General features: G+C 35.6%; 1 protein-coding gene and 1 long non-coding RNA gene across 3 annotated transcripts in view; one reads left to right on the forward strand and one right to left on the reverse strand.

Moving 5' to 3' along the window:
* Nucleotides 1-1,733: 1,733 nt before the first annotated feature.
* On the reverse strand, nt 1,734-9,348 carry LOC127873789 (uncharacterized). Of its 2 annotated transcripts, none has more exons than XR_008046382.1 (3): nt 9,288-9,348; nt 2,132-2,270; nt 1,734-1,792 (listed from the first exon to the last, which is right to left on the reverse strand). It is a non-coding gene; the product is annotated as an uncharacterized LOC127873789 (long non-coding RNA). The 2 variants fall into 2 exon arrangements; XR_008046383.1 differs by lacking the exon at nt 9,288-9,348 and adding an exon at nt 3,464-3,563.
* Nucleotides 9,349-11,546: 2,198 nt separating this feature from the next.
* LOC127873777 (TOG array regulator of axonemal microtubules protein 1-like) overlaps nt 11,547-23,604 on the forward strand; it is a 109,201-nt gene continuing 97,143 nt past the window's right edge. Inside the window, exon 1 of the mRNA XM_052417752.1 lies at nt 11,547-13,812. Coding sequence (XP_052273712.1) covers nt 11,908-13,812 — 1,905 coding nt within the window. The 5' untranslated portion in view covers nt 11,547-11,907. The remainder of the gene's footprint in view (nt 13,813-23,604) is intronic.

The following is a 23,604-nucleotide window of genomic DNA, read 5'->3' on the forward strand; positions in this document are numbered from 1 at the left end:
TTATAGGAAAATCAAAGTGTCTACAACATCATGAATATCACCTATTGAAACATGCTCTATGTGTGATTATATTCCATTGAATACTATCAAAATTTCAGTAGTTGAAGCACCGTGATTACTTATCATGCAGGAAAAGCTAACACTTTATTGCAATATGTGTAAGAATTTTTATTTTTTTTTGAAATGGGTACTGATTTTTCAGTTTATGCTGTTTTCCGATGTTGTTTTTTTAAACAAAAACATACCATTTTCTGTATTAAAATATTTCTTCACAATACAATATTATTTACCATTTATCAACACCATCATCTACCTTGTCTCAAAAACTAATATCAAGAATATAAGTTATAAAAAGCTGATGCACTTACCTTTCGCGCGTGACTTTTGTTTTTCTCTGTTATCGAAGTGCCATCTTTTATACAAAGTATCGCCATACCCAGCGTGATACAAGCACATTTGGATATATTTTAATGTATGTGAACATAAAGTTCTGAGCACTTCACGAAACACGAAACACAACTAACATTCAAATAATGAAGAAATCTAAAAGAGTGAAACTGTCAGTCTACAATTACATCCATTCGAACATATTTAAAAGGCTTCCTAATGTCGCCTCAATACCCCGCCATGATCTTTTTTGCATTCTAATAAGACGCTGCACTTGAAGTGGCGTGACTACCAGTTGCCTTCGGCTATTGCCTAAAGTGTATGAGCACCTGAGGCATGCAGTGTCACGATTAACGACGTGGGAAAAATAGGATGTATATGAAAATACAGACTCAAAAGTATTATTTTCAACCTTCAAAAATTAGATTGCCCTGCATTTTGTTGTTGGCATAGGCTCTCTGTTACAGTGAGCAAAACATTTGAGACAATTTTGATGAAATTCTTTGAAAAGTACATGACCCAATGGGAGCTTACAAATTTTCACTTCAACAATGCCTCTGACTTCAAAAACACCTGTCTGACTTATTCCAAATGCATATCGTTTCAATTGCGTAAGCATTTGAGAAAAATTCACGAGCATCCTTCGAAAAAGTCTACGGACAAACCTAAGGATGGGCCATTGTCGGTTCTATACTCCCATTTGCACATGTCGGATAACACAGTAACGAAAAAGACACTCATTTGATAATAACGACGTTCTATTTATGGCAAGTGACCAGCTGTCAATTAATTCGAACCGCATTCTTCGTCAAGGTGTTAGGTGTAAAACAACATAACAAAGACGAAATAGGTCAACAAAAAATAAAATGAATACAAAAAGTAATAACATCCCAGGCATAACTAACTGAAACGGGGTTGGAATCAATTTAAAACTAAAAGAATATCGAATATTATGTCATTTGTTAACTGACACTAGAAACATCTTACCTTGACTAGTTGGAAGATGACAAGACCACTGATTTAACACCTTATTTTGATTCATTGTGACCAAACATTACTTCGGCGTCTTGACCGTAAACAAATTAATCACGCCGTGGGGTTATGTAGTTGTTTGCAAATGGTGCTGATTTTTTTATATCAGTAAACATGTTTCGAACTTTTAAAGACTAAACCATAATAGATTAACATTTACTGTGATGAATATTTTGTTTTAAAATAGCGCAACTAGTTTACGGTTTTATTAAACAATTCACGTTATTGATTGAATATTAACCATTACATACTTGTTGATCGCCTAAGATTAAAAAATATGTACAACATACTCATAATGTATATTAAATGTACTTACAATGTATTACTAGTATCAGAAAAAAACGCATGTTGATGAATGCATCCATCCCGTTTTCTGAAAACAAAGCCGATCAAAGGTGTGTCTTAATCCATTCTTACAATTACCGAACTTAATAGAAATTTACATAGTTTGATGTAGAATAATTGGAAAGTGTTTTTATACTCTATTTTCCGTTTGTTTTAAACATAAAAAATAATGTGTTAATGCATATTGTATCAACAAATGAAGTTAACTGGGCATTCCAGAATCTTCATCAGAAAATGAATTATTGCTACCGACCGCTAATAGTATATATTACAATACAAAACGCAACAATACAAACAGCACAACACTTACCAGTAAATTCCAAACAAACTTACGCCTCTCTTGTCATCAATCAAACACGTCGTTTACCTTGATGTATTCGAGCTCTTGTCATCAAACACGTCGTTAACCTTGATGTATCCAAGCTCTTGTCATCAAACACGTCGTTAACCTTGATGTATCCAAGCTCTTGTCATCAAACACGTCGTTAACCTTGATGTATTCAAGCCTTAAATGAAGGAACAGCAGATTTTAATATTTGCTGCCCCGCCGCTGTCTTTCTTGAGAAGCATTAATCTATTATTAAATTGTTTAAAACCAAAATAAAACTAAAACTAGTTTAACAATTTACCACAGACCATACGTTTTAGTTCATCATTCATTCACGTGAACTATTATAACTACTCCCAAATTTGACATATTCCTCTAAGAGCCGCGGCTTATTTCTCAGCACAGGCTTGACTAAACATAGACCAAATTTGATCAAATACTTCAGTTGTAAATGCTTTCTCAATTTAGGTCTTTGAAATGCAATAATCGAACCTTTAATGAGCAAACAAAAAAAGCAGCGCCTTCCAAAATCAACAGATCGTTACAAAAAACTAAACTTTCGATATTTATCTCCACTGTTTAAAAATTAAATAATTTATTAACTGTTTCAGCTCTTTTGTATGTATACCTTAGTCGCGTTTGCCAACAAACATCAAGCTATTTACTTACATATTGATTTGTCTTTGAAAAATAATTTGCTAAAAAACGATATGTTTAATAATATCTTAAACATTAACTATTGAAAATAATATTGGCCTGGAATGACCTCATTTGTCTGGCAACTGTCAGAAGCCGTTTATAATGGTGCCGAGTTGTTTGCTCAGGTATGTTTCTTAAATTTGATCAGGTACTTGTCTTGCATTTCAACAGATATTTGTCCTACATTTGATAAGGTATTTTCTCTACATTACAAGCCACCGTAGAAAAATGCCCATATAAAGGCGTGTGTGTGTGGTGTTTTCGTGTGAATGTAATACATTATTTGTAATTATTTGTATTAATATATCGGAACTTTCCACTAATTCATACTGCCTTATCTGGTTCAACTATAGTCTGTCAAAATATAACAGAGTTTTTTTTGTCTTACAACAGAAAAGGTTCATTTGATGCTGTATGGCGAATAAGTGGAAAAAGTAAGTCAGACAAACCCATTCACATATGTCTTACATGGCCAATCATGAAACAAGTTAAACGAATCGAAACTTGCACCGAACACATTTATATGAGCCTCGCTTTGGGAAGACGGACCCGCATGTTCGTAAAGTGTCCGCACAGTATAAATCAGTAACTACAGCATTCAGTGGCGCGGATTTCTTCGTTTAAAGGTAGTCTCATTAAGAGAAAATTATTTTTTGTTGGAAAGTATCGTACTTGATTAGCCCGTCAGGACTGCACATGCTGATCTCGGTCGACAGGTAACGCACATGCATAAAGCCACGTTTTCTTAGTGAGGACTGCACATGCTGATCTCGGTCGACAGGTAACGCACATGCATAAAGCCACGTTTTCCTAGTGAGGACTACACATGCTGATCTCGGTCGACAGGTAACGCACATGCATAAAGCCACGTTTTCCTAGTGAGGACTACACATGCTGATCTCGGTCGACAGGTAACGCACATGCATAAAGCCACGTTTTCCTAGTGAGGACTGCACATGCTGATCTCGGTCGACAGGTAACGCACATGCATAAAGCCACGTTTTCCTAGTGAGGACTGCACATGCTGATCTCGGTCAGCAGGTAACGCACATGCATTAAGCCACGTTTTCCTGGAGCAATGGTCATATCTTCCATTTCCTGTTTGAATCTCTGCCATTTTGTCAGCTAAAATTGTTCTGAACCACAATACTTTAACAAAGATGTTCCTTATGTGGTTCTGTTGTAAAATGATAAACTAAATGTACGTGTTTGTATTATATTATATTATCGTCTTGTAAGCACGCGCTGGTTTGAATTATTTAGCAGGAATGTGCCCTTAGACATCTGTTTAATTTCACATCTGGCCAAAAGAACACTTAGAAAAAACAATCTAAATTATGATGATACATTTATGTATATATAGTTTCAAAGTGGGGCCCATTTAGAAATAAAATTTTGTTAACTTTGGTACAGCCTCCGTTTTAAAACGAAGAATTGCGGAATGAACATCACCCCGCATTCGAATGTCCGTGTGTGTTGCTGTTGAAACCGTTCTGTGCCCGGTTTTCATTTGCGATGACATTTTCTAACGTATTTTCGATCCGATGAATCAACGAAGTTCACTTAAGTCATTGCTCCTGAGGGGTACGCTTGCGCGAAGCTTATCTATTTAGTATTTACCAGATGGAATAGAGACAAATAACCTTTGTCATTTTAGAACAGAATTATGGAATAATCCGGTTTTAATGTTGGTCTCGTTTTCTATACTTAGTACAATGTGGATTAAACTGAGCGGGATACCTTTAACATATGGATTGGAGTTCCTTTGTGACAAATTTATATTAAAAGCCATTCATTTGTCATTGCTTTGGCTGCCCCAGTTCAATGTTCTCTAATACCGTTTGTACATTTAATAGTAAACTGGACAGTTCATGCACAAAATGTACATGAAAGCAAACCCAGTCGATATTAATTAAATTATCTCTGATTAAAGGTGCCTTTCCACAGATTTTGGCATTTTTTAACGTATTCATTAAATGCTTTATATCGAAAAATGTAAACATTGGATCGTAAAAGCTCCAGTAAAAAATCAAGAATAAAATTAAAAAAAGGAAAAGAACATTGCCCGGACCAGGTTTCGAACCAGTGACCCCTGGAGTCCTGCCAGAGTCCTGAAGTAAAAACGCTTTAGCCTACTGAGCTATTCCGCCGAGTACACTTACTCGACGTATTTTATACCTTATATAAGCAATCTTCGTAGTTTCACAAAATTTAACGACAAAAACAGAACTCTCCAAATTATTCAATCGTTTCGCGTTGCAACGCTTTATAATTTTTAGGTTTTAAAATCGTCAAAAGATGCATATAATGGCTATATTAGACCATGGTAAATGTTCAGTATTACTCTTTCCTCACAAATATCATAACTAAAACGAAAATTTGCGAATCTGAAACAACTTTTTTTCAATTTCGTCAATTTACCAAAGCGTGAAAAGATCCCTTTAATTTCCGCATAACGTGGTAGGGAAATGTAAAGATCAATGTCCTCTTAAAGGCATCGCTAATCCTTAAATCACACGACACATACATAAACAAGTTTTCTTATAAATACGCTTACAAAATGTGTCAGTGTCCTTTGAGATACAAGAGTGTGTGGATTATGCGCTCTTGAAATGAATTAGAATCTTTTTACGTAGTCGTATTCTTATTTATTTTCATTACGTATTAAAATAGTAAAACATAATGAATATGTACAAATAAATGTGGGATCATATGTATTAAGCGCTAACATTCAACATGGTGCATGCCATTTTTTAAGTAAGTGTTAGAGACTGCATCATTAAATACTTTAGGAAGAGTATAGTGACACACAAATGTCAATTAAAAGCCATTAATTGCCAAATAGTTACCTACATTTGTATGCATATTCCATTTGTTACAATTGCGCATATCGTCTAGTTATATAACTACAGGAGTTTTATTTAAAAATACACATAAAATATATATTAAACTTTTGTAAAGAATATAGTTAATACATATGAGCGTGTAAATTTCTATCAATAAATTATTTATTCATAACAATTGAACTAAACAATCGAAACAGATATTTGAGTTTTAAATAAATATTCATTTCAAAATTTTATTTAAGATACAAGAGGCCAAATAGCAATGGGAAATGTCAGTTGTTTACTCTAATATAAACAAAAACATAAGTAAAAGTAGATCGATTTTTTTCGCTACATATTAATTTCATTATGATACACAATGACATGCATGCATCTTCCAAATCTATATTTAACTTTCGTTCATAGGTGTTTTGTACATCTAAAGTCAATAAAGGGCATGTAACAACGATCAAACGTAGTAAAACAGATGGAAAACTTTAAAGTTAATTTGGTGAATATAATCGAATATGACTAAAACAAAACTGTGGGGTCGGATTGATGGAAAGAAACAACTATTTTTCGCCAAAAACTACATGCTTAATGCGCAATCGTCTTAATATTTAAGTATTTAAATGTGATATTCACAACGTAAGTAATATTCATCGTTCATTCTTAACGATTACTTTATATTAATAAACATGTGTATGTACATGTATATGTGATGCATATTTTGAAGTCACTCTACTCTTCTGTAATTACCAAATGCTTTTGTTTAATATCTGTTTAATAATTTGTTTTGTCTATTAAAAATTAAACATAGATACAATTTTAATGCAAAAATCGTTTGGTCTTGAACTTGTATATGCAAGTCACACAGCTTGGTTTTCATTGTCAACAGCTTCGGATAATCTTGCGTTTGGGGCGTTGGTGTGGAGTATCAGTCAACTAATAAGTGTATAAGATATGCTTCAAAAACGAGTGCGAGATCCTTCACCCATGATTGCTGATACATCTTTAAGAATGCAATATATGTTTAACGCAGCTCAGAACTAGAATAATTACAATATCATGATGTTAAAATTGTTGAACAAATCCCCATTGTTCTATCAAGTATTATGATTAATGTGTCTGTCATTGTAATTCTGCTGAAAAAGTCCATGATTTTTAAACTATGGGTAGAGCATTCAAATGACTGATTACATTGTACTGAATAGAGTTTGAATATAAGGTATTCGTACATAAAGTATAAGGTATTCGTACATAAAGTATGTGAATCATCACAGTGTAAGCAAAAGCTTACTTGACTAAACATTAACATTTTTATAAGCTCTAACAGCCTTACAATGTAAATTAGTGTTTAAATAATGTTCTATTTTCAAAGACGTATTATGTTAACTTACTTCCAGGTTGCTTGCAACCGAGCACTATACCGAATGGGAAAGTGGAATACACAGGCTTGGGCCTTGGATTTGTTGCTTATTATAGTTGTAACATTGGTTATAGTTTGTCAGGCCCGAATTCAAGGACGTGTTTACTCCTCGGGTGGAGTCTTAACAAGCCGTCCTGTGTCGTAGTGTATTGTCCATTGCCACAAATATTTGTCAACGGGACGTTAGTGACCACCGGTACTGAGTATGGTAAAACAACCAGGTACTCGTGCCACACATGGTACAAACTAACAGGAGCCGATACCGTTACCTGTAATGCCAATGAACAATGGGATAAACCTGCCCCGACATGCAGTAAGGTGGACTGCGGGCAGGTGACTGAAGGATTCGATATCATTACATGAAGTGAAAATGGGCAACGGAAAAAACTCTGCCCCGACGTGCAGTGAGCCGGCGCTCCGGGTAATGGGACAGTCATCGTGCATAGCACTAAATATAAAGGCCTGGCATCTTTCTCGTGCAATGCTGGATTCCATATGGATGGATCGAATATGGATGGATCGCATACAACTTCGTGTAATGGTAGCGGATATTGGGACGCTCAAATGCCGAGATGTTTACTTATTGACTGTGGGGACATACAACCTCCATTGAACGGATATGTCATGTATGCTCAATCTACTTTAAACACAACAGCTACGTACAATTTTGATATTGGCTTTGTTTTGACCGGGTTTAACGTAACGACATGCAATTCGTCAGGCAAATGGACCACCACACCTCCGAAATGTCCAATCGTCGACTGCGGAGACCTTTCAGTTCCTGACAATGGATTCGTGATTTTGTCAAGAAACACAGCTGTATTCGGCACGAATGCAATGTTTTCTTGAGCCACAGGATATTTCCTCATTGGTTCAGCTTCACGGTCCTGCTTATCGAATGGAACATGGAGCGGTGTTGATCAGTTTTGCGCAAGTACGTAGTAGCGCAAATAGTTTTCTTGTGTAGGTAAAACTATGGAGGAAGGTTTTATCTGGATGATTACACATGTTGGTGACGACTTAAAAGACAATTCGGTGTACGATTCTTTGTATTGTTGATGATGGTGAAAAGATGAAGAAGATTAGTATAAAGTGATGGTGATGGCTATTATTAATATAATAATGATGACGATGATGGTGATGATGGTGATTATGATGATAATGATGATGAAAAAACTACATAGTGAAGACTTTAATTCGATGTTTCATTGTGTATACCATTAGCAAGCAAACACTCCTTGTAAAGAAGCATTTTTTAAAAATAGGTTTAAACTCAACCGAGCCGAATATTGTTCCGTGCGTATGCCCTTCCCAGAAACATTGGTCAAATCTTACCAATGACCAAATCATCGAACTACTTGTCAACACTTTGTTAATCGATAGAAACAATACGACCCTGGCCCGGGCCAATGCAGTAAGGACAACCGAACATCATCCGCAGCCATCACCTTTGTTGCTGGCGGAATGATATGCGTCTTTCTTGCGCCAATCTTCTGTTATGACCTTCAGACATTGTTCTGTGGCGTCAAATACGAGGCTTTCCGGCAATTCAAGTGTATAATGCGACATCGATGCTCAAACAGATACACTAACTTTCGTGTACACACTGAGTTGTTGCAACGCGAGGTCGTCATAGGCGAAACTCACTGTTGACTGTCTGTATATTTATATATTACTTTCCTATCGGATTTTTATATTTGAATTTCTAACCTTAATCAATACTCGATATATTTATGCTTTTTAACTTGATATAAAATTAGGTTTGCATAGAAAAAGCTTTTACATTTTCCTCATATAATATATAATTTATGTGTTATTACTTTTACCGGTATTATGACTAGCATGTCTATCCGTTGCATCGGCCCTCTTAATGAAATCATTGGACTTTGTTAAGTGAAGGAATACAAAAACACGCATGTGTTATATGTCAATATATAGTTACATGTGTAATCTTGGACCTAACAACGAAAACTGCATTTAAATCGGTAATGTTTTGACAAAATACTTGCTAGACTTAGCTCCCTTTAGTAATCTGTTTCATGTACCGACCCTCTCATAGTATCGGCCCTTCTGATTGGTTGTTAAGATTTGTAACTATGCGCACGTGCTTGTTCTAAAAATAATAACTTAATGGGAAAACTTGCTCATTTTGTTTTAAAAATATTTGTACATTTTATTGAACAATAAGCGGCATATAACACATTTGATAAAGCTACTACTTATCCATTAACAAAGTACTTACGTGTGTGTTACGTAATTTAAAAATCGTAGCATCACCTTGAAATAAACATGACCGACTTTCCAATGAATACCGGAAATCATGATGATGATCGTCGTAATTGTCAAGGATAACCATCAAATAAATAACTTCTAAAAGTTGGAAAAAAACACACATTAATTTTCCAGCATGTCTTGAAGGTTTTTCGTTCAAGGGCCGATACTCTGAGGAGGGCCGATACTATGAAAGTAAGAGACTAGTAGGACACTGGTGTTATCAAATTGTACATGCATTTCTTGATCCTTATTTATGGTTCTAATAAATTATTTATATTATGGTAGGTTTCTCCTGCGTTTGTTAATGTTAAAGATATCCATTTACATACCCGTAGCCAGGGGGGTGCGTTGGGTGCGTTCGCACCCATCTTTTTTGACGAGTAAAACAAATTGTACTATTAGTTGCACCCAACTTTATTTGACGCAAAAGCAGTCTATTTCCAGGAACCCAGTGAGTCTTCGTATTTAAGCGTTAAACATTGTTGTATTCAATATGGAACCGACAGGTCACCATATAATTAATTCCTCGATTAAGTCAATTCCAAGATAGCGCGTGATTTTTATTTACAATTTTTAACAGTAGAATTGTTGAAATCAACAGAAGTTTTGTCCGCAAAATTTGAAAAGATCTAAGAAGCCGGTCCCCGCAAAATGGAATTGGATTATTTGTTATAAATGGATATTCGTTTTCTGTTTAATACAAAATTATTAACCTGGCACTCTAATTCGTATAAAATCGATACTTATTTATAGATATTTGATACTAAATGATTTAATTGGGCACCCCACAAAGTCAAGTGATCCTTCATCCTGCTTACGTCACGTTCGAGAAATGTATGTATAGATATTATTTTCTCTTATAATACTCAGTATTGACGCATGTGTACAGTAACATATTCATGTAACTAAAACCACGATTATTTCATTTTCCCGAGGCCGTTTCATCTCTGATAACTAGTTGTTTGCATGGAAAAAAAATAGTTTAACACCCCTAAAAAATAACAGTGATGAAACGGTCTCTTGAAAATGAAATAATCATGACTTTAGTTATATTTTAATATACACGTGCATCAATACTGTGTATTACAAGAGAAAATGTTATTTGTACATCTAATTTCTCGAACGCAATGTAACAGATTTGTGGACATATATTTCATTCAATAACTTTTTATCCCGACGTCTACGATCTTGAAACAAAAAAACAGAGGGGAGCACAAAGACCGTAGATCCGAAAGGGCGTTTTCATTTTAAATAAATATAAATATTAATTGTCAACGATTTGCAATTTACGCAAAATTATGGTAAATTACAATACAAAGTAGTATTTAATCATTTTTTTTCTCGACAAGCTTAATGTCGATGTTAATATAATTGTTCAAAGAGTTTCCGCGCCCCGGGCACGTTGTAGTATACTTTAAATCCGGGGCACTTTTAAGTAGTACCTGATCCGACAATGATCAATTGAGCATTACTATCAAATGTTATGTAATAACATAGGGTTTTGTTTTTTACTATCGTAAACAATATCTGAAAATACCAGTGTAATTTTGTTATGTATTACTATTACCAGAATTACACGTAGTAACATGGGGAATCATGGTACCCGCGCAAGGTAATGTTATTAAAAACCGTTATAGATTTCGCATTTGTATTTTCAAAATAAATAATGCTATCAATACTTTTACCAGTGTTATAAGGGATGAAAGTGACGAAAACAGTTCACTAAAACCATCCGGGATATCGCGTAGGATAACCTAATTTAAGCCACGGAGCGTATAATGACTCATCTAGTGTCCGTGTTTAAGCATTGATGCCATTTATGGTCATTGCCTGTTGAGGTTTTCTAACCGCCGTGTAAAGTATACTTTAGAGAACATGTGGTACTTTAAAGTAATACATGAGCCGACAACGACCATTTGAGCTTAATTTATCACTAGACGACGGATATAACAAACACAATTGCGAACACATCATTTTACAAATAAAACAAGCATTTGTAAACAACAACAACAACAACCCATAATCATTTGAAACAACTGTTTGCATATATTTATGTATTAAAGACGCATTAAGGCTTAATAATGTTTGAAAAAAAAGCATAGATTCACTTCAATTCTTAATAAACCATCGACGTAAGTGTGACGTCATTCGTAATCGATGACGTAAACTCTTTGAATGTTGTTTAGCTCCAGACTGGCAGCTTCGTCTGGCTATAAAATGAATGCTTACTAACTGAAGAACACTAATGTGTGTTGGCTAACCTGTAAAACCGTCACGGTTCTCTCCCTTATGATATGTGGGAGATTAATAGTTTCGTTTGTATTTAGATTCGCATACTGAATACAACCTATTGGCATCTACAGCGGATATCACGTGATCAATACAATCTGTTGTTGGGGAGAATCGCCATTTTTGCTGTCCTTGGATAAAATTTGATGAAATTATTAAATGCAGTGATATATGGATGGACAATCATGACTGTCAACAGTACTAAAACATCTAATTTTCCGATAAGCAAGCACGGGCGTGAGTTTAAACTCACGAAATAGTATTTTATTTAACTTTCATTGACCGATCTTCGTTTGTTAATGGCAGGTAAAGTGGCAAAAGCCCCAGTTCAAAAATTTCTTAACCCGGTACATGATTTTAATGATGCGGGCTACATAGACAACCGTCTGCCTGCGGGCGGCTGGAATATGGATGAAAATGAAGTCGTTGATCAGCTAAGAGACCAGAGGTTTCAGAAGAGGGTAGAAGTATTGGAACAGCTGTTGATCACTGTCAGACGAAATGGAGGCAAGCTCCCATTTACAAATCTTCAGGCCGTTTTCAGAGGGCTTGGACTGGCACTTACAGATAACAACTGGGATGTAAGACTGAAATGTATTCAGCTGATCAACGAGGTAATCCCTCAGTTTGGCGATGGCCTTGATGCCTGCATGTCAGAGGTCATGGGCAAACTTATTCCAAACATTGGTGAAAACAAGATCACTGTAAGGAGAGCCGTCATCCAAACTCTTCATGTTTACATGAAATGTACCAGTCATGTTCCAACATTGCTGAGGGCGATAGTCCATTATGGGTTGGAAAACGAAGATAACAGAGTTCGGAAAGAGTCTATTGTTGCCCTTCCAATGCTTTTTACACCAGAATTCTCTAGACAGAATTTCTTTGAAGTTACCCAATCATTGGCCAAAAAATTATTGGATACATCAGAAGAAGACAATTTAAGAGACTGTTCATTAAAAACATTGGAGAAAATCAGGACATTAGTTGGGGAAGATGAGTTTAATAAATATCTTCAAAAACTGTCAACACCTTTGCGAAGGTACTATATCCAACTGACAAATCCAGGTGAACTTGAGCCTGACAGTAGTGCACAAACAACACCCAGACAGGCACCATTTTCTAAGGCTGCGAAACCAAATGGGTCAGTCTCCTATCAACCGCCAGTGCAGCAGCTAAACACTGCTCAGTATGTTGATTCCTATGAGTTTGGAATCATACCTAGTCATGTTATGAGCCAAATTAATGACCAAGAGAACTTTAAACTGAGAGCAAAAGGTGTGGAGGATCTGAGAAGCATAATGTTGGAGCTAAGTGAAATGGATGTGCAGAGCAATTTGATGCCGCACATGATTAGTTTTATTAGTTTTTTAAACAACTTGTTGGACGATTCCAATTTTAAAATAACTACAGTTACTCTGGACATATTGAGAATTTTGGTGGAAAAATTGGGAAAAAATGTCAAACAGTATCTTAAACATTTATCAGCGACACTTGCAAAACGAATGGGTGACAATAAAATTGTTGTGCGACAAGCTGTTATGAAAGTTGCCATGAAAATGATGCAGAGTTACACCGCAAAACCTGTGCTTTCTGTGATATGTGAAAACCTTCAGCATAAAAACTCAAAAGTTCGACAAGAAACATTGAACATAATCATTGCGGCAATGTTGACATTTCCAAGTTATGCATTTGATCTCCCAGTTGTTTGTCGAATGGTTGCTCCAACCTTGACTGACTTGAAGCGTCAGGTGAGACAAGGTGCGCTAGAATGTCTTTCTGTGATTGCTCAGACCATGGGACCTGGCCGGCTCCAGCCTTTGGTCCAGGCTGTGGATCAGGTGGAACTAAGTGCCGACGGTGAGGGCGTGATGGCTGCAGTGCAGGCCCGTCTAGCGAGACGTCAACTCCCAAAACTGAACAGTGAAGGTCTTGTGGAGTATGCCACACCCGTACCGTCATCGGCGTCAACTCGCAGTACAGCCAGTTTCCAGACCCAGGGCGCTGATATGGAGTGGATCATGGGTGGCTCAACCACCAGCTCTCGTGGACTGTCTCGTTCAGATACAATGGAGCTTGAATCAGTGAATTCATCAACGTGTCCAACACCAACAGCAAGTACTGCGGATCAGAATGGTACTAGACCGTTTGTGAGTGCTGGCAAGGGGAGGAAGAAACTGCCCTGGGAAGGAGAGTCCAATGGACAGGTAAGGCAATGGCATTTATGGTCTATGAAAATTCATAATTATCCTTTATTAAAACAAAATATGCAGCCAGGTGTTGCAGCAATAAATTTGAAACTGTTTTATGAGTGTTAGAGAGATATACAGACAAGAATGCAACATGTCAATGACTGAGCTGATTCTGCTGAATTCAATGCACTGAAACTATTCTCAGGACTCCGATGCAGTCTTATTAAGTTCAATATTGTACATATAGATTTGGTAGGGATAGAAATTAGTGATTGCCTATTCGCCCAGGTGAGTAGATCAAGGTCCGTTTATGTCAATATCAAAATTTGGTATAAATCCGTACAGATAACTAGCTTTTTCCAAAAAGCATAAATATTTTTCCGGCAGTTAATCAGTTGTTGTTTTTAAAGCACAAAGATTTAGGCTCAGAAAAGGGCATTCTGCATTGAGTCATGACCGAGATTTTATCGTATTGTGTGATGTTGTTTTGTTTAAGTCAACTATAAGATAATTATGATGTTTACTCTGTTTCGGGTGGCTACCAAAGTCATAGATATTCTTTGTTTCCTGTCTGTGCAACATACTGTAAAAAGTTAATTTATATCAGTGCTTTGCATATTCAAACTTTTATATATTTTTGGTGTCAGATTTATTGGTAGTTCATGGATTTTAAAATGTTACCTTATGTGAAAAGACACTTATTTGTTTGAGTCCAGTTCATGTTTTGTGTTTATAATTATTAAGATGTACAGTTTTGATGTTGGTAATATAGAAAAGAACAATTTAAAACAGTTTTGTCAATAAAGTTACCTTGGCCTCATTTGACAGCCATTGAACTTTAAATATGATCTTTACATGTTTATTATAATGCATTTAACATTTTTTTTATATTTTCTATTCTTTTTTGTCCTAGTTTGATTCTATTGACAATATATCTACGTCACTGCAACGCCGATATATCGCGGACCGTTATATCCAATATATCGCGCTTTGGCTATGGCTCCCAAAAATCCGATGAGCATGATCACTAAATGACATGTTTTAATCTGAGAATTCGCTAACTTAAGCAAAAAACCGGTTCTAGCTAGTATTAACACCCTATATGTCACGGCTTACTATGGCACACAGTGAAGCGTGAAAAACAGTCGATAAGTGACAGTGTTGTGTACACACAGCTGGGGATGTTTTTAACACTTAACAAATAACCAATTAGTATCATTTCAAAGGTAATAATGGCAGTTTACTGGTATATAAATCGTTAAATTTCGGTACCGGTCATGAATTTCTTTGTTCTGATAAAAAACACGAGAAAATTGGCGTGGATGTATTTATTTCTAAATAAAAGTTTCGTAGCGGGTACAACATTGAGATAATTTTATTTCCATTAAAAGTTTCGTTGTAAATTTCAACTAAAGTACCGCAGTATCTCGCGAATTATGTGGCATTGACATTTTCTCTTAATAAAATATAATTCAAACACGCTGTATCGATACCGTTACGCTGCTTCAGTTCCTTCATTAGGACTATTTATAAGCGTAAATTCAAATATATGCACAATTATATTTTATACGTTTTTGAAAACATTGGGGAAATTTGACAAATTAACTGCAATACAATTTTATTAGACATTTCTGGAGTTATATCGCGCGCCGGATATATCGTGCTCCCGATCTTTGGACCCCAACAACTGCGATATATTGGCGTTGCAGTGTACTGGTTAAATCCTGTTTTGTATGACATTATTGTTTGTCCTGTTTTTACATTCATATCAATTAAATGGATGTAAACAAAGATTGATTATTGGAAAACACTATCATTTAGTGCTTTTATACAAATTGTTAAAACAGTTTTTTTTCAATCATCATTGATAGCAAGTCTACACTTCTAAAAATTGAATGAGTTTTCTGACATTGTGCCATGTCATGTAAAACGGGTTTCATTAACTGTTGAAAGTATTTTTACACTTCTAAAAATTGAATTAGTTTTCTGACATAGTGCCATGTCATGTAAAACAAGCTTTCTTTAACTGTTGAAAGTGTTTTTTTTCCTTCTTATAAATAAGGTTAAATTTTTTTTCAAACTGAACACATTATTTTGAAAAAAAAGATCAAAATCAGATAAAATATTTTATACTTTACTTTTTTCTTCTATGTCCTTACTAAGTTTGAGTTATCCAGTAGGCTAGCACTATAGAATGTGCTTGAGGGATTAATCTATGCGACCCGTGATTTTTGTTTTATTCGCGGCGTCACGGTGGACAATTTGATTTGTGAGTGGAAAACCACCCAAGATTTCATCTGATTCGTCACATGAAATCGCCAATTTTTTTAATTTCAGATTTCCAGTTTGTAAAGTCATTTTTGCCGATTTCCAATGGGATGAATGTTTATTATTTCTGTTATTTACAATGTATCCTAGTTTGCGGAATGGTTATGCATATGTTAATGTATATGTAACATGTAAGTGTAACTGTCGATGCAAATCGCGAAAAAAGTTGAATCACGGTGGTTCACGGTGATTCGCAATGATTGCCTTACAGCAGGATACACAGCGCGACGGTCACTGGAATCGCCGAGACATCGCCCAAATTTTCTTGTCGCTCGGAATCACCTCGATTTGTCACGTTGCATTGCTCGCGGTGATGTGAGAATCGTGGCAAAAATCACGGGTCGTTTAGTGTATATTGAAACTTATAACATGTATTCCTCATATTAAAATGACCCCATCATATATGAGGCCAAGTTTGGTAATTCTATGTTGACATTTGTCAAAATAAGGTGCCATTTTATGCTTTGAAACTTTAATATGCACATTATACGGAGTTCATAAATTTGTGTCATTGTTGAAATTTTGAATTTTTGTCAAAGAGTTTCCTAAATCATCACCAATTGTAAAAAGAAGGCTCAAGAGAACATGCAACGCAATTTAACCATAACTCAATGTAGTTTTATTCTTTTGCAATAAGACATCCCTGATAACAGTAAATTTGCGATCCTATTGTTTCATGCAGCAAACAGCACCTTCTTGAAAAGAAAATTCTGCTCATTTTTATTTGTGAGCGTTAGCTTACAAATAATGCAGACCGAATTTTGCATATCAGAATGCCTTAGCTACGCTAGAAACCATAACCAGTGACTGCCTGTGTGGATAACTCCAGTAAAATTTAGCAGACAACAGAATGCTAAAAGCGTCTGCTTTAACCACCGCATCTGCCTGTTCTCACTGGTACAGTACATAGTGTGTATTTAACAGCTTGTAAGACAACGTTGGCCAGTATAGTGTTTATCATTGAAATCTGTACATATTGGCTGCTTTCAGGGAAAACGGGGCTTAATGCATGTCAAATAAGATTAGCTTGTGCACACTGATTAGCTGTATCAATCATTTGGAAAAAAAACACATATCAACCTGTTTTTTAAGACACACTCTTTATAAATTTGAATGGGTTGTGGTCATTTCAAACTTGCGATATAAAAAGCTATAACATAATTTTAAAAACTGAGTTGTGTCTAAGATTATACAACAGCGAACAAATTCAGTGCCATCAGATTTTTGATTTAATATGGAGAACAATTTGATTTGCATTATGTTTTCGAAGGGCTAAAATTGTATCAGCAATTTTTATTAATTCAATTATCCCTGTTATTTTTTTGAATATAAACAATTCTTCCATACATACTTGTACTCAACATAAATTGCTTCAATTCAAATGTGTATGTGACATCTGTGAAAATTGTGTGATAGTGTCTTGTGGGATTTCTGTCAAAGTTAAAAGATTGATTGGCCATATAAAAATGATGCCATTGGCTAGCGCTTTACACTAACTTTTTTTTCAACTAGCCCATTGGGGCTAGTAAATGCAGAACATACTAGCCCTGACCAATCTTTCATGTGCCCTGACCCAAGTATTATCAAATCCTTTATATTTATCATTCAACTTGTATTTTCTTGTGCGTGGAGATGCGCATTTATGATTCAATCATTCTTATTAGCTTGCCTTACTAATGCTAATGAATTCAATATTCATCTACTTAAGACATCTATTTGTAATCTTCACGCCATTTCGGGAGAAATTTCCTTGTTTTTTTGTCCCTAATACTTTCTCATACTTTCCTTCTAACCTTTTCTTTTCTTCTTTGAGGAACCCCCATGCCCACCCGTAAAGTCAAATTTAAACAACAACATGAAACGTTAAAACTTTTTTTACATAAATTGCCGCGGTTGCCGTCTGACAACAAACGGTAAGTGAATCTTAGCTGCGCAAAATAACGTGTTACGGTAGTCGTAACAATTGTACAGGGTTAACTCTCTACTAAAAGCCGGGATCGACCATTAATATTAGTTTTGCTAATTGAATTGCATAAAAAAGATTGTCAAAACACTTCGATCAAACAAATTAAAATGATTTAAAATTGATTAATAACTAATAATTTTACAGAAACTTTGTGTTAATGTCTAGTTTTATACATTCATCGATCCCGGACGATCAGGGCAAACCCGGCTTTTAGTTTAAAACGTATTTTTATGGAGAAAACACGTCACACGAGGAAACCAATCAAAAACCATATCTAGCGGAATTCCGTTTAAAACAGGTACTGACGTGTTTTACCAGGAAAACCGCCGGGGATTTTCTGAATTGTCGGCCTCTTTTTGATTGCAATCAGGGTGTTCCAAATCGAGTTACGATCCGTTTGTTGTCTCCGACTTCACTCTGGGATTTAATTGTCATCTGATCATACTGTATTAAGATTTTTGCATCTTTGAAAAGCTTATTTAAAACGCAGTTTATTGATATAAAACACATAATCCCGCCCAAAATACACACGACCGGTCGGGCATGTTCTTGGGACATTGGCTAGCCCGGATCTAGGTACAGGCAGTGAATGTCGTTCGGACGTGCCTTAGTGTTAAGCCCTGCATTGGCCCAGATTGTTAACTCTTGTTTCTAATTTGTACAAATCAAGGGGGGCCTTTTTTACTTACAAATTTGCATATTTACAAAAAGGGCAGGTTAAAGATTTAGAATAAGTAAGCTTCTCAGGAATGGCTTGAACACTATTACCCGCCATGATCCACAAATTAGATTTTTTACCTTACCTTTGGTCGGATTACTTTTGCAACAATTTCTAAAAATTTATCCAAGCAGCAGTATATTTATATTTTGTATAATATTAAAATGTAACTTTGTTTTCAAAATACGTAAAACTTATAACCATTAACACCATACCCAATTTGGAAAAGTAAAATGTTTATGTTGACAAGTAAAATTGTGCATACAACTTGAAAAGTGATTGATTTTAATATAACACCCACAATATAGGATACAAAGATACATAATCATTGGCTGTCATTTATTTTAATTCAAAAGGTTCAATATTTTAATCTTTTTTATTGATTCAATCCCTTTATAGACTGTCTATATTGTGAGATTAAGTATAGTTTGCTGCGACTTTTTAATACTTATGGATCTGGAACATTAAAACTATTGGGCCATTCTTGTGGATAAAGCGTAGCGGTGCTACAGCTATTGTGACCAGCTATTTACAAATACTCATAACCGAATTGTTGACAGAGATTTGGCAGCAGTTCAGATAGATCAGTATTATTTAATCTTGTGTAGCCAAAAACTACTTTTAATAATAGGATTATGGCAGTTCAGACAGGATAAACTACAAAATGGCTGTTCTTTGAAATAAAAATGGCCTTAGTTTTGCTCTATTTGATGCCAAAAGTGATTTTAAATGTATGAAGTATTTCAATTGGTCATGCAATTGGTTTTAACAAATAGGGACTTTGTGGCATGTTTGTTTTAAAATAAGTTTATGTATTTTACATTGAAATTTTTAAACTTGATTTTATGATGTCAATCCAGTTAACATGAATTTATCAGGCCTTGAATTTTTTTCCAGAGCCACCCGCCCTGTAGGGTGAGAAGCAGAGTAGGTCTTACAATCCACTCGCCCTTCACTTCAATCTTCTCGCCCTGCAGATATTTTAAAATAGAACCATTTTCCATGCGTAGTGTTAATATTTCAATTGCTTGATTGACAAATGGTTTCAGTATGGTAAATTTAAGCTAATGTTTCTGATCACAAATTATTCTGTTTATTAATAATTAATTTTTTGTTTATTGATAATTGAATATAATAATTTTTATAATATTAATAAACTAGTTATGTATTTTTTATTTAATATTAGCTCGGCTGTTTTCGGAGAAAACCCGGGGTATTGTCATAGCCAGCTCGTCGTCTGAGTCGTCCGCCGTAGGCGTCGTGCTAAAACCTTAACATTTGGCTCTGAAATCAAAGTGCTTCCACCTACAACTTTGAAATTTCATATGTAGATGCACCTTGATGAGTTCTACAGGCCACATCCAGTTTTGGGTCACTAGGTCAAAGGTCAAATTCACTGTGACCTCTAAAATTTTGTTTTTATACGCCCGTATAAAATACGGGATTTATTATGTGAAACCCCTTGGCGGGCGGGCGGGCGGCGGGCGGAAGGCATCACTTTGTCCGGACTCTAATTCAAATTGTATTCATCCGATCTTCACCAAACTTGGTCAGCAGTTGCATCTAGTTGATATCTAGGCCAAGTTCGAATATGGGTCATGCCGGGTCAAAAACTAGGTCATAGGGTCAATAAGTGCATTTTCAAAGGGGCCACTTTGTCCGGACTCTATTTCAAATTGTATTCATCCGATCTTCACCAAACTTGGTCAGCAGTTGCATCTAGTTGATATATAGGCCAAGTTCGAATATGGGTCATGCCGGGTCAAAAACTAGGTCATAGGGTCAATTAGTGCATTTTCAACGGCGCCACTTTGTCCGGACTCTAATTCAAATTGTATTCATCCGATCTTCACCAAACTTGGTCAGTAGTTGCATCTAGTTGATATCTAGGTCAAGTCCGAATATGGGTCATGCTGGGTCAAAAACTAGGTCAAAGGGTCAATTAGTGCATTTTACTTTGTCCGGACTCTAATTCAAATTGTATAAATCTTATCTTCACCAAACTTGGTCAGTAGTTGCATCTAGTTGATATCTAGGCCAAGTTCGAATATGGGTCATGCCAGGTAAAAAACTAGGTCATAGGGTCAATTAGTCCATTTTCAACAGCGCCACTTTGTCCGGACTCTTATTCAAATTGTATTCATCCGATCTTTACCAAACTTGGTCAGTAGTTGCATCTACAGTCCAACCTGCCCCAGCGACCACCTGTTAATAGCGACCAACAGTCAATAACGACCACACTGATTTCCTCCCGAACGATTTCACTATATATTGAACCTGCGAATAAAGCCCACCTGTGAACAAAGACCAACGACCACCCTTTTACATTCCCAAATCTTCATTTTGATAGCTTACAACGACCACTGCAATCATAAAAATCAACGATTTTGCAACTTAAAAAAAAAATGGCCACCATGACGCTGCGTAGTCACGTGATACACATCTTACCAGTGGACTCGTCGGTCGCTATGGAGACATTGGCAAGTAACAGTTTATTGCACTCGATAGCAGTTGTTTGTTTATTTAACATGCATTGCTAATTGGTAGTCGCCTGCTTCTTTTATGCATTTGACAGTTTGTCAAAAGTGTAACAATTTGCCTTTGTATTTAAGTGACTCGCGATTAATGTACTTATTGCCGAAAATATCAAAGACAAATTTGGGGCTTTCATAAACTCATTAAGGAAATTAACGGTTTCATATCATTTACAATGCCTATTAAAGACAAACATTTTGATAGTCATTTTCTTCTTAAATTTCTCTGAAATAAGACGTTTATAGATTACAGAAAAGTAAATTGTCAGTTCAAGTTAACCATCATGGCTTCCAAGCGTAAGTTCTTGACGTTGGAAGAACGCGTTAAGGTCATTAGTTTGTTAGGTAAAGGACATAGTTGTAGACGAGTGGCTAGTGATCTTGGTGTAAGAAAAACTCAAATTCAGAGCATTTTAAAGAGTAAACATGAGATTATGGATAAATTCGAGGAGAACGTAAACAGTGAAAGTAAACGCCCTAAGCGTGAGTCGGAATTCGCGTCAGTGAATGACTTTGTGCATAAGTGGTTTGTTGACGCAATTGCAAGGCTCTTGCCTGTGTCTGGACCTATGATCCAGAAGAAAGCCTTGAAGTTTGCGTGTGAGTTAGGATATTTGGACTTTAAGGCTAGCAATGGCTGGCTCGAGTCTTTTGCACAGCATTGTATTTAAGATTCAGGCTGGTGAGCGGGGTGAAGTCAAGAGAGAGATTAAATAAATAATGAAAACATAAGGCAATAGAAATACAACATGTAATAAATATACAAATGTAAAACAAAACTGTGTTTTCAATCCTTTATTTAATTATACATGCATAAGTATTCAAACATTTAAACAATAGAGCACATACATAGATAAGGTACCTGTTAAAAAACTACTAGCATATTTTGCCAAGTTTCGATCAACCCTGCGAATAAAGACCACCTGTGAACAAAGACCACAACGACCAAATCCCTTGAGTGGTCTTTATTGGCAGGTTGGACTGTAGTTGATATCTAGGTCAAGTTCAAATATGGGTCATGTCGGGTCAAGAACTAGGTCATAGGGTCAATTAGTGCATTTTCAACGGCGCCACTTTGTCCGGACTCTAATTCAAATTGTATTCATCCGAAACTTTTAAACAACTTTTTATCCTGCGTCAAAGTGGTATGGGGGTATAAGTCACATTCAGTGACAAAGCTCTAGTTCAAGTTGAATTCACCAAACTTGGTCAGAGGTAGTATATAGATTATATATCAGTCAGGTCTGATTGGAGACATGCAACAATAGACTTGATCTTCACGAATATGATAACTGCGCGAACTGGTGTACTTGAAACTTATTCCTCAGACAACAAAGCCATCTGGATTTGGATTTACAATCAGAATGTAAGTTGAATAAAAGCATTTATAGAGACCCATTACCTAAAAAAAAAGCAAAATCCATTTATTCCTTAAAAAGGTTTCAAGTATGTGTTATAGGTTATTGTAACTTACATCATGTCCATTATCATCGCAATTGACCCAGCCAAAATGCCTTATACAGGTTTATGATTATCAATTTAATACACCTCATTTACATTTATCATCCGCTGAACACTTATCGAACTTGATAGCAATAAAAACCGCTATAAGCATCTTATAAAGGTGAATTACAGACAGCCTTGGTATTCATGCTGATATAAAATGTAAAAGCAAACAGTATTTAAACATTCAAACCAAATATTTATTTCAGTTTTTAGGGAACTTATTTCAAGATAAGTAATATCAGTACAGGAAATACTGCCATTCTATACCTATGTAGGTCTAAACAATTATGATTTAAATATTGTGTTTTAGAGAACAAATGACTAAGTGTACACTTATTGATATCAATGCATATATATGAATATATCAGTTATATAAGTTGTTGTTGTTTTTTTTGCTTATTTCCAAAACAAATACATCAATCATCAGTGTATCATCTCCAATGGCACACGAATCGGGCGTATATTGCTCCGTCATGCGGCGCTCTTGTTAAATAATAAATTCTGACAAGCTTTCGCAGCCGAGCATTGGCACCTGTTATGTGGTGCTCTTGTTTTATATATATTTACATTAAAATGAAATTTTATTCTTCATGGAATGACCAATATATGTAACTGTCTTTTAAACTATTATTCAATTACATGTAGGTAAGAGCATTGACATCTACGAAACGAGCGCAGCCAATTTTGAGAATTATTTTTAGTGTGCCCATGACATCATTTACATTGTTAAAACAAAAGTGCAGTTTCTATGTGTA

Source organism: Dreissena polymorpha, chromosome 3 (assembly GCF_020536995.1).
Source record: "Dreissena polymorpha isolate Duluth1 chromosome 3, UMN_Dpol_1.0, whole genome shotgun sequence".
NCBI classification, from domain to species: domain Eukaryota; kingdom Metazoa; phylum Mollusca; class Bivalvia; order Myida; family Dreissenidae; genus Dreissena; species Dreissena polymorpha.